The sequence below is a fragment of the Passer montanus genome, unplaced genomic scaffold (genome assembly GCF_014805655.1).
Source record: "Passer montanus isolate IOZ18808 unplaced genomic scaffold, ASM1480565v1 scaffold9, whole genome shotgun sequence".
In the NCBI taxonomy this organism is placed as follows: Eukaryota; Metazoa; Chordata; class Aves; order Passeriformes; family Passeridae; genus Passer; species Passer montanus.
This window is the reverse complement of record NW_024374367.1, coordinates 2784117-2796291: the sequence shown is the minus strand read 5'-3', so window position 1 is coordinate 2796291 and position 12175 is coordinate 2784117. Positions and strand designations below refer to the sequence as shown.

At 50.0% G+C, this 12175-nt stretch overlaps 1 protein-coding gene across 1 annotated transcript; it reads right to left on the bottom strand.

Annotated features, from left to right (window-relative positions):
• Positions 1 to 4465: 4465 nt before the first annotated feature.
• On the bottom strand, positions 4466 to 11599 carry ALAS1 (5'-aminolevulinate synthase 1). Its single transcript, XM_039695290.1, has 10 exons — positions 11312 to 11599; positions 10369 to 10572; positions 9239 to 9394; positions 8934 to 9156; positions 8299 to 8483; positions 7552 to 7731; positions 7217 to 7381; positions 5861 to 6129; positions 5292 to 5454; positions 4466 to 4763 (listed from the first exon to the last, which is right to left on the bottom strand). The coding sequence occupies exons 1-10, from the start codon at positions 11508 to 11510 to the stop codon at positions 4603 to 4605; spliced, it is 1905 nt and encodes a 634-aa protein (XP_039551224.1). The 5' UTR covers positions 11511 to 11599; the 3' UTR covers positions 4466 to 4602.
• Between the last annotated feature and the right edge of the window lie 576 nt (positions 11600 to 12175).

Here is a 12175-nt window from a genome sequence, read left to right as displayed (position 1 = left end):
TCTGATGCTCTTTGGAGATCCCCTGGGTTCCCCATGTTTGGGCATTTAGCAGCTGTGAGCTCTGGAGCTGCGAAACAAATTGCTTGGACATCGTGAGCTGGGAGCCAGCAACAATCACAACCTGCCTGCCCTGGCTGAGTGCAGCCCTCACTGCCTTGAAGGACATCCACAATCCAGGGATCTGGCACAGTGCCTGGCAGAGATTTTTACACTGAGCCACTCCAGCAATGCCCAGAGCTTGAGCTGGCTGCAGGAGGCAGCATCCCTGCTCAGCCCAGCTTTGCTCATTTTAATGGCTGGTGATTTTGCAAGGTTATGGAGATGTTCTCTTGCCTGGAGTGAATTCCTGTGTGGCCATGAGGAGGGAAAGCGGGAGGATGCAAAGCCAAGAGAAGAATTGGGAATGCAGTGGAGTCTGCCTGCATCCTGGTCTCCAAATCCTCCCACTCCTCACCCAGGTCAGGGCATTGCCATGTCTTGGCTTTACCCTCCATGCCCAGGATGAGATGGAAGATTTGCAAAGCCAGCTGTAAAATATTTTTTTTAAATGTTTAATGCAGAAAAAAAAAAGTCCAAGCCTGAATCAATTTCTTTTTGACATGGAGGAGAAGGAGGGAAGATGCTGCTGTGCAGGAAGCAGCCTCAGTGCAGGAAAGCTCCCTCTGTATATAAATGCTAATAAGCCTGGCTGATGCCACCAGAGTCATTTGACAAGCTGAGTCACCCTTCTCCTTCAGATCTTACTCCCCTTCTGTGCTGGTAATTTTTAACTTGCCCAAATATTGAGGGGGAGTGAGGGCTGTGTCCCTTTTCCCACCTGTCCCACTCGCTGCCCCCACCCCCTGCCAGTGCAGCCATTCCAGGTGACAGTCCCCCCGTGCCAAAGGCCCATGGTCATGGGAGAGATGGCCAGGAGCAGCCCAAAGGCTGGGCACCCTTCCCATCCTATCTCATCCTGTCTCCTGTCCCATCCCCTCCCATTCCATGTCCCTCCAGCCCATTCTGCTAGCATCTGTCCCCTCACATCCTGTCTCATGTCCCCATCTCTTCCCATCTCGTGCTTTCCTTTCCTTTCCCAGCTTCTCTTTAAGGTTTGAGATAAAAGTCTCTGCTGCTGCCCTGCAAAAGACCTGGGGATTGAGGCAATGCTTGGGAATCCCACATTTGGTCAGCAGTGACTTGTGCCACCTCAGGGCACGAGGCATTTTCCTGGCTGGGCAGGGGACAACAGGGCACAGCCTGTTTCAAATAGAAGGGGGCTGTGGCTGAACACCCACACAGCAGCCCGAGTGCTCAGGGCTTTTAAGACTCACACACAAAGGTTCATGGACTCCACAGCAAACGAGCTGCAGAGTAAATGATAGGACTATGATGCTTTTCTTTATGGGATTCCCACGTGGGAAAGGGCAAAATCTCAGAGGAGCTAACTCCTTTGGCTTCCACTCCCCAGAGGGGCTGCAAAAGAGTTACACCTGCTTGTGAGCTGAATGTGTGAATTAAGAGTCAGTTGGCACCTGGGCTGTGAAACCTCAGGTGCCTGTGGGAAAGGGAGAGGAGCCCTTACCCTCTCAAGAGCTCTGTGCCTTCCCTTCAATCCTTGGGGAATGGCCGCAGGCAGGTAGGAGCAGCAGGGAATCAAAGGCTATTCAGCTGTGGGGTAAGAATATCTGGGATATTCCCTGATATTCCCTCCTGGGACTGTGCAGGGTTGGGGAGGAGGGTGCCTAACCTAACCCTAACCCTCACCTAACCCTGATGAGGGCTTGGGATCAGGCTGGAGGAGGGCTGGGGCGCAGAATGTCCTAAATGACCAGGAGTCCAGCCTTGCTGTGGTGGGCTGGCAGCTCTGGGCCAGGGGCTACCTTGCATTAGCCTTTTGGTGCCTTGTGCCAGTGTGTGCCCCAGCAACAGGGGCTTGTGGTGAGTCCACACTCACATCCCCCATCCCAGCTGCTGGCAGCAGGCCAGGGCGCAGTGCAAGGGATGTGCCCCAAAATAAATGGGTGCAGAACATCAGGGATGCCAGAGCTGTGGATTGGTGCTGTCAGTAATGCCCCAGACCATGGCAGGAGCAGAAGCCCCTGCAGCCTCTCCCAGCAGTGGGGAACACGTGCTCCTTCTCGCACTTGGAATGGTTTTGCTGCTCCTGCAGCACCTGGGGTTTCTCCTTTGTGTAAATAGGTTGGGAAATGGAGGGGGGGTTGTGAGTTTAGGGCTATGCAACATTTAACTAGATGAATTATTTTGGCCCTGACAAATGTTAGCCATGGCTTTATGGCTGCATTCCTGCTTCCTCACTCTGCCACTGCCATTGTCTGACCTTAAACATATTTTACTGATTACTTCCTCTATTATTTTTTCCGGGAACCAAACTAAAGTTTGCATAACTTATCCCTACTTATACAACTCCCCATTCAATTTTTATTAGCTGGGAAACAATATGTGTTTATTTTTTCTTTCTTTGTCCGTTCCATTGGGGAGAATTTATCTTTTCAATGTGCCATTGGATTTGTCTGTCTTTCTTTTGCAGTTAAGTGATGGACATCTGCTGGCCTCTTGCTGTGCCCTGGTTCTGCTTTCACACTCTTGCTTGCCAACAGCAGTGCTGAAGGTAATTTGTCACAGCTGATGTTAAAGGTGTGGAGGTACTGGCTGCCACGTGCTGAGGTTATTCGTGTTCCTGTCATTTCAAAGGTTGCCAGCTTTGAATCCTGGGGTTTGGTTCTCTCCTGTGATTAATTTGGAGGAACTTTGGAGATTTCTGATAGCTGGTGCCTTTCTACGTCTTATTTCTTCTCTTTGGGAGAACAAAGTGTTGAATTGCCATTATAAAAACTAAGAAGAAAAACTGGGCTTATAAACTGGTTTGTAAAATGGATTGGGCCAATTCTGAAAGCTTTCAGAGAAAAAATACTAGAAAATGCAAGTCACCTGGGTCTTTCAGAACATGGCCATGTGTGAGTCAACGTGTTATCTCCCACACACACTCAGCTGTTCCCTGATTGTTGCCAGAGTTTGCAATGACATTGTTGGCATGTCATGGTGCAGGGGACAAAGTCCTTGGGAGAGGCTGATGGAGGAGCTGTGCCTTGTTATTTCATGTGTCCAGTTAATGTAGTAATATAACCTAAAAGATGATGGGAAGAGCTCTATAACAGATGCGTATGCATTGAGTCTTGGGCCACAAATGGTCCATGGCAAGGCCAGGGGGTCACATCCTCCCTCCTACAGCCCACCTGCACGTGGCAGAGGCAGCAGCAGCCCCTTGGCTGGCTGGCATCACATCCTCCCTCCTACAGCCCACCTGCATGTGGCAGAGGCAGCAGGGGGGGCTTTTTCAAAGTAGCTTAACTGCTTGGAAATGTTTTATAAAAATATCTTACGAAAACTCTTCTGAGAAAGGCAGGGTGCTTCAGGACATGCTTAAACAACTGGTGACTTCCAGCTGATGGAGCTGATGATTTTGCTTTAATTTGGGACTCTATCTCCACCCCACACGTGTGTATTTGTGATACTATAACAGATCCCTAGTGGGAGGCAGCCTCACGGCACACATGAGTGTGCCAGCAGGGGGAAGTGCCAGGTTGGCTCCTTACAGCCAAAAAACAAGAGGCCCGGGGGGAGAGTGGCTGTTCAGAGCCAGTGAAAACCTCTGCAGCAGTCTCTGGCTGTGCCTGCACCCACAAGGAGCAGTTCAGTGCTCTTCCTGACTTCATGCCAATACTGACCTCTGAGTACATGTGCTCACTCAGAGAATTTACTTCTCCCTGTCAAAGCAGGCCTTTGCTATTTACCAAAGCATTAAATAAGATAGGCCTGTTACACCCAACTGCTAAGGTTTCAGAGGGGGTGCAAAGGCAGTACTGATGCTCTCCCACAATGACTTCTCTCAGAGACCTGAACTATTCTATTGCTTGCTGCCAGTTTTTACAGCAGCCCATGGGGACCTGCAGAGCCAGAGCCCACCTACACTGGTGAACACACCTCCCTTCTCCAGCCTCCAGCCCCTACACCACCACCTTGGTTTTCTGCCAGGTAGTCAGAAAATACCACTTAGTTGATGCCATTAGCACCTTTCCCCTCAGTGCAGTGAATGCTTGTGCACAAACTATAAAGGAAGAAGAGGGTAGCAGAGGGAGACAGCATCTAGCACAACCCCTTCCAAATGCCTACCTCTCAAAACATGGGAGGTGCTGCTTGTATACAGCACTGCTCAAGGTGCTGAAGTATTCGTGGGCATGTAGAACTATATCTGCATGCTTTCAAAGGCTTGCAGGAAGATGGGCCAGAGAAGCTCTTTTCTCTTTTCATAATAAGTAAACCCTGTGCAGGAAGCACTACTGAAGTTCTGTGGGCACAGTCATTGGACAGGCAGCAGTTCAGCTGAGGGGCACTGTTTTATTCCATCAAATGCCATCCCCCCAACACATCAATTCCCCTTATGGAAGAGACACAGACAAGCACACAAACACAACAGGGGCATCATGGCTCTTGAAATTTATTTTCAGAGCGTAGTGCCTCAGCTACAATTAAAATACTTGAGCAATTAAAAAATGCTACTGACTCAATGCTAGAGCTGGACAACAACTAACACTGTTACTCTCATGCACTGACAGATACTAGTTTGCTCATGCCACTGAAGTAGGCTCGTTCTCGTTCACTCATCACTTCAAAGTGCAGGGGTCGTCTACAGAAGTTGCATTCAGCTGAGGAGTGTGGTTTCAGCTCCAGACCAACATCCTTCCACGTAGCCAGCAGTTTTTCTGTTAAGAAAAGTTTATTAAGATCAAAGCTTTAGAGAAGCAGCAGAAATGTCAGCAAATTTATTCTCCTAACAAGTGTGTCAGAGTGAAATCCTATTATCCCTGCTCAATCTACCTCTTGAAACAACTGGGCTGCAACTAAGCCTCAGCTATCCTCATATCACTCTCCTGACAGGATCAAGAAGGATCTACTTTCTCTGAACAGATCCACATTTAAGACAAGTTAACAGCTCAGCTGAGGACAGCTGAGTTTGGAATCCATGTAACATGTGAAGATTGGTTTGGACAATGCATGAGCAGAGCCCTGGCTGGGTACAGGTCTGCACTGGCCTTGCACCTTCTGTCACCGTGCACTGGCCTTCACATCTCACACTCCAAGCAGGGAAATTTGCAGCATGTGCTGCAGCGTGGAAAGACACTGTCCAGCTCATGACATCTAAAACTTAAGTACTTCCCAGTCTCATCTTTAGTACAAAGACTGCACAGACAGGCAGGATCTGCAGTGCACTGCTGCAGGAGTCCACTCACCGATAAAATAACTCATCATCTGGGGGGTGTGGTGAGGTGTGGGGGCAATTCGGAGCAGCTCCTCTCCACGGGGAACTGTTGGGTAGTTGATGGCTTGGACATAGATGCTGTGCTGGCTCATCAGCTTGTCACAGATCTCTGTGTTTTTAGCAGCATCTGCAACCTGAAGTTCAAAATTTTACGTTACAAGAGCAACCAAAAGAATGAGAGCTGGTAAAACGTCAGCCCAACTTAGCAAGCCGTAAGAATCCAATAGGGCTGGTAGGCCAGAAAAAGACTAAGTTTGGGCATTAAGAGCACTGCTGCAGCCTAGGCAGGTAGCTGTTTACAACCCACATCTTTTAGCTTGTTAGCAGTTTCCTCATTTCTTGTATACTGTTAGTGTATGAAAGCCAGTCTTTCTCCCCCTATTTTATATTTACACCAGACTTAAGCCAGACTCCTGGCAATCACCACTGAGCAACAGGGCGAGTTTGAACTTTGTGAAGGCAGTCACTAACACCTGACGGTACAGCGTGCTCACGGGCGGTCAAACGGGCACCACAGCCAACAGTAGCCCGGGTGCTCACCCTGATGGGAATGATGTGGCTGGGGCAGTGCACCACGGGCAGCCCCGCGTCCATCAGCATCTGCCTCATGAGCTGGACGTTGCGCTGGTGCTGGCGGCGCAGCGCCTGCCCCTCGGCGCTCTTGAGCGTCCGCACGGACTCCAGCGCCCCGGCCAGCAGCATGGGCGGCAGCGACGTGGTGAAGATGAACCCGGCCGCGTACGAGCGCACCGTGTCCACCAGAGAGCTGGTGCTGGAGATGTAGCCTCCCACGCAGCCAAATGCTTTGCCTGAAGGAAAAAAAAAATAAAAAGGTAACTGACTGAACTTATTTTTTCCACCTATTGGAATGATGTGAAGGATTGGAGCTTTTTGCTCGGAGGAATGGGTTATTCTGACCACACACGTAATGGCGTGTTCCAGCCCCCCCTCAGTAATCTTGTATTTACTCAGCACATGGTACAGCTTTGTTTTTAAGCCAATCTTGGTAACGTGGATCTAGCTGCTGCACAGCAAGGACAGTTCATGACTCTATCAAATACACAAATTTTGATTTTGGGGAAGACCTTCCAAGCTCAATAATCAAGCAAGGACTTGAACAGTGACCCCAAGCAATCAACACTAAGTCTCTCAGCAGATTTAAAATAATCTGTTTCAGAGATGCTAGAAATAGCCTGTGATCCTAAGGAGCACAGAAGGCTGTTACTGTGATTGTGCAGTTGATACCAGCCCTCCTTTCCAAATGTTTGGAGTGCAGAACACAGCACAGACAGAACTAGGGTGTCTGGTGAACACTTCTGTTCCTATTAGGCTGTAAACCAGGACTTTAAGTTCCAAAGGGAAAAAACTTGGCTAGTAAATTTTATTTATGTTTTGAAAGGTGTTTAAACAACCTTCCAAATTACAGCAGTAAACTTACTCCTGAGCCTGCATTCTACTCAGATAATAGCAGTTGCTTCAGTACTTGCCAAATCTCTTTACATAACTCCCCATCTCAGGTTTCTAGATTAGGAGCACTCCATTTCACATAAAGGAACCAAGTACTACTAAATATAGAGAATTGCTCTACTAGCATGCTCACCTGAATTTCTTCTTGAGTTGTATAACATGCTACTTGGAGGACTTTTTGCTAGCTTGCTTAAAAGAAAACCCCATACAAAGCTACCATAACTATTTCTAAGGCAGAGTAAGTAGCTTAACAGAAGCTTTTCAAACTGTGGGGCACACTTAAATCCCTTGGACTTTCTGAAAAATCCTAGGCCCCAGCAGCCCTTAACAAGTTCATTTGACTGGACTGATTTTGAGCTAACCCACTGAATTTGGCTGCTCAGCAGCTTTGGTGCCTCAGCTCCTGCAGGAGTGCCAGGCAGTGCGTACCGAGCGTTCCAGAGATGATGTCCATCTTGTGCATGACTCCATCCCGGTCTCCTATCCCACCTCCTCGGGCTCCATACAGCCCCACAGCGTGCACTTCATCCACAAAGGTGATGGCCCCGTGCTCGTGGGCCACATCACACAGCTCTTCCAGAGGACAAACAGCACCTAGGAACCAAAGCAGTGACTGGCAGTTTAGGATTGTCTGTTCAACTGGATAAACCCCAGAAGTACCCCTACACAACCCCTATAGCACTGAACACTTTGAGACCTAAAACACAGATGATTTGAGGAGTAATTGCCCCAGAAGCAGAGAGGAGGCCTTGATGTCATCTTACCATCCATTGAGTGAACAGTTTCAAATGCAACAATCTTAGGGGTGGATGGATCAGACTTTTGCAACAGCTCTCTGAGATGGTTGACATCATTATGGCGAAATATATGTTTTGGCACCCTGCTGTTACAGATCCCCTGGATCATGGAGGCATGGTTTCCAGAATCAGAGTAGATCTCACAACCTGGGGAAACAGGTTACAGCCCAGTTACATTTTAAGTATAGAAAGCATTAACTGATTCCTAGCATTGCATTATGTATGGGAAGAGTTCAGGAAACAAGGGTAGCTTGTTCTTGAAAGTAATGCTCTTGATCAAAAGAACAAGTTACAGATCATGAAGCAATAATAATATTTGAGGCTAGGCGTTCACACTAACTCAAATGAGAGCTTCAGAAAATAGTTATCTAACTCTCCTAACTTCTGAAGTGAGAGAGAAGTTCACCCCTTCCAGTAGGAGGATGCTAAATTCCCGCTGTCTCATTTTCAGGTAGAGTTTAAACACAGGAATAGAAGACTCAGCTTGTCTAATTCCTCCAGCAGTTCCCAGCTCATAGATCTCAATCTCAGCAGGTTGATATTGTCATTTGTACTGAATATAACTTGAATATGGTATTAAAACCAGCAAACCATACTCTGGCCCATGGATTAGGGTGAATTCTCACTTTGGACAGCTGTTTGCAAAACATACTCCAAACAGCTTGGGGCAAGGCTGTGTTTTTGTAGCAACAGAGGTGCAGTTTGAGATCTTACCTGGCAGCATTTTAGCCAGAGTGAAGAGAGTGGAGTCGTTGGCTACAAAGCAAGATGAGAACAACAGTGCTGCATCTTTTCCATGAAGATCAGCTAGTTCTTTTTCCAAGTCGACATGAAATTTACTTGTTCCTGATATGTTTCTGGTGCCTCCTGCTCCAGCACCATGTTGTTTCAGTGTTTCCCTAAAGAAGGCCCAAGAGAGGCATTAGCTTTGCTGTGGCACACACAGAAAAGGATCATTGCTGAAAACATTCCTGTACATAATCAGGACTGTTTTAAAAAAGAACTGGCAGCAAAAAGCAGGTGTTGGGTCTTTGAGCAACCTGCACACTTGGGAGTCCTGTAAGGTCAGGTATCAGTGACCAAGCACAGCTGCAATATACCATCCAGTTTATCTGGTAACCTCTGGGGCTTTTAAGGAACATCCAAGGAGCACAACCAGTGACCAATACACACAGTGCAGCCCTGGATCTGAACACCAAGTGACCACTTAAGAAATGAGTGTAATCTTAATGCACACCAAGAATCACATCGGAAGCAGCTTATGCCCCTCAGTACAGAAATCAGTTTTTCAGAAGCCCTCCAACAAAACACAGCCTGAAAACACCTCTGAAGAACACAGCACCACTCACATGACAGCCCCACAGACACGAGGGTGGCGGCTCATGCCCAGGTAGTCATTGCTGCACCAGACAGACACCTCCTTCTTGGTGATCAGGGAGTCGCTGTAGTCGTCTGCCATGGGGAAGATCTGCGCCTTCCGGTTCACGGTCTTGAACACTCGGTAGGTGTGATCCTTCTTCTTCTCATCGATCTTCTTCTCAAAGAACTGATCATACTGGAAGGTGGACACAGCTGAAAGGAGACAAGAGACTTCAGCACGCAGGAAATAATCACAACAGACCGGGCCTCTGGGGGTTTTGCCAGACATTCTTACATTTTGGCAAGTTGTCCTGAAGCAGATGAGAGACACTTTCCGGTTTTTGCTTCAGCATAATGTCCTTAAACTTCTCCAGCAAGCCACTCTGCTCTGCTCCCTCAGTCTCAATCTTTCTCACTGTGGAAGTACTTGGTATTTTGGCAAATTCTGTACCTACAGATATCGTAATAAATTCCAGTGAGTTTGTTTGGTTTGAAACAGAGTGAAGTAAGTTGTATTCAGCAAAGCAAACATTTTAAGTAAAGCCAACATTTCAATCTTTGGGAAGGACATGCCCAAAACCTCATGTTGATCCTGCTAGGATGAACTATTCTATTTGCTTACAAATTTGCCTTTGACAAGACAGAAGGATTAGCCTTGCTAATCAATCACAGTACAACAGGCAATTTCCTTGTAATGTATTTGGTTCATCATGACTCAGAGAATCACACTATGCAGCTACAGCACTCATCTGAAAGAACTGGTACACACCTAACTGAAGGCACAGTTCTAGTCAGCTGCTTCCTTTTTGTTCTGTTAGCACAGATTTAAAAAAAAAAAAACTATGCCACAGAAAGCAAGCAGGAAAGTAAAATAAGCCTTGTGAGACAGGCAGCAAGGCTTTACTGACACTGCTGAAAAGTTCCTTCCTTTGAAGGACAGCCCTTCCACACTACCACTGCAAGCCAGCCAACATCCTTTAATTCCACAAACACCAAAAAACCACCCCAAAACCATTTGCCTGCTTTCAAGCTTGGATTTGTGGTGGTACTTGCCTGGTGTCTTGACACTTTGCTGCATTTTGGATATAAAACTTTTGTCTAAAGCAGCACCCTGGCAAAGCTCTCTTGAGATCTAAACATCTGCTTGGGTGAAAGTGTAACAGCTTGACTCACACATCTAGAGCCAACCAGCACATCAAAATACAGCTCATGGCATTTCCACATCAGAATCACCCAGGGAAGCCCTGCACAACGTCACAGGTGTGTCATTAACACCTACATTCTCCAGCAGCTTTTCCCTGCAGTCTCCCATAGTCCCAGCTGCATCACTTCAGAGGTGCCTGTCAGACCTGGCACGCTCCAGATGCAAGGCAGGCACCAGAAGCTCTCGGGAGGAATCCCTGCTTCAGTGCACAGAGAACGTACCTTTCCTGTCAGCCTGCACTTCCTGCACATCCTCCTGCAGTTCCAGGCTGGCTTTGCAGAAAACATTGCTCTTCTTGTGGCTCATCTGGGCTGCCAGGAACGGGCATTTGCTAGCTGTACTCTGGCTAGCACTGGCAGGTGGGTGGCCAGCAGGAAGCTGGGTTCCATCTGCATTCTGCTGGGCCACTTTGACATTCTTGGCCTCTGAGATGGGGACAGAGAAGGGAAAACATGTCAGCTTCATCATTTTAATACACTAACTTCTGTTTTTTGATCCATTACTTTTGCAACTAATTTGGCAGGACCCATTCAGAACTATTTAAATTAGCAGTCACATTTTATTTATACAAGCGCAAAATCCCAGTAACACCCAAGGGACGTCTGATTTAAGATGCTAGATCTAGCACTGTACCCTTTGAGGGGCAAAAATACCTCTCTTTCCCTCCCAATGGGAATATTTAAGGAAAGACTGGATATGGCATTAAGTGCCATGGTTTAGCTGACACGGCAGTGTTCAGTCAGAGGCTGGACTCGACCTCGGACGTCTTTTCTAACTTGTGATTCTGTGACCTTCTTTCAAGGACTTCAGAGATTTTTCAGCCATGCAGCTTCCTCCACTGCCAGCCTCAGCTCTTTGCCCTGAGCTCCCGGGACAGAATTCCCTAAGGAATATTCCCCAAGGGCGGCGTGAAGGGCCACCGTACCGTGAGAAACCCCGAGACGCAGGATCGCGGATCCGCACCCGGGGCTCGCCGCAGGCCGCCCCAGCAGGCCGGTCCCTGATTCACACCGCGGCCACAAATTTCCGTACCGCGGACATTTCAAGGATTGAGCAACCCCTGCCTCGGGGCTGCCTATTCCAGAAGTTTCCCCCCGTGACACGCAGTGTCTGTGTCACATTTCCCCCTCGGGGACCCTCGGCCCGCTCCCCGGCCGTACTCACCGCGGCGGCCCGCGGGGGTCTCCTCCTCCGCCTGCTGCCCGCGGGCGGCGGACGTGGCGAGGGCGCGGGCGGCCGGCGGGGCCGCCTCCATCATGCGCGGGCAGTGCTGGGCGTACAGCAGCAGCGACGGCCCGGCCTTCTGCAGGAACGCCTGGGACACACGGGCCAGGAACGGGCAGCGCCGCACCACCGCCTCCATCCTCGCTATCGGACGGGACACCGGAGGTGACGGCAAAGCGACACCGGCGACGGGGAGGCGACACCGCGCTGCGCTCCGGCACTGCCGCCTTTATAGTCCCGGGGGCGCGGCGCAGGCGCGGTGGTGCCGCGCAGGCGCGGGGAGGGACCGGGGGCGGCTCCCGGCCGCTCTGGGGAATTGTGAGGGACTTGGGACAGTCGTGAGATAGCGGGAGCGTCCCGAGGACAGGGAGAGACTCCCGGGGGTTGTGAGGGACTGGCGGCGCCCCCAGCACGGGGAGAGGCGCAGGGGGTTGTGAGGGGCTGCAGGCGTCCCGACCCCCGGCGGTCGTGAGGGCTGGAGGCGTCCCGACCCCCGGCGGTCGTGAGGGCTGGAGGCGTCCCGACCCCCGGGGGTTGTGAGGGGCTGCAGGCGTCCCGATCCCCGGAGGTCATGAGGGCTGGAGCCGTCCCGACCCCCGGGGGTTGTGAGGGGCTGGAGGCGTCCCGACCCCCGGGGGTCGTGAGGGGCTGAAGGTGTCCCGACCCCCGGGGGTCGTGAGGGCTGGAGCGGGTGTCGGCGCCATGGGGGAATGGGATCGCTGTGAGGGTGTGCGGGAGACTGAGCCGCTCCCGCAGCGCTGTCCGGGTACGGACGGGGCTTGGGTACTGTGGGAGCGCTGCTCT

Bases quoted from the DNA above. Each gene is read 5' to 3' on its own strand.
- ALAS1 (XM_039695290.1), bottom strand. From the start codon at position 11,510: ATGGAGGCGGTGGTGCGGCGCTGCCCGTTCCTGGCCCGTGTGTCCCAG. The intron at 10,573-11,311 runs GTGAGTACGGCC...TCCCCATCTCAG, and splicing joins GACCCCCGCGGGCCGCCGCG to AGGCCAAGAATGTCAAAGTG. The intron at 9,157-9,238 runs GTAAGAATGTCT...GTCTCCTTTCAG, and splicing joins TCAGGACAACTTGCCAAAAT to CTGTGTCCACCTTCCAGTAT.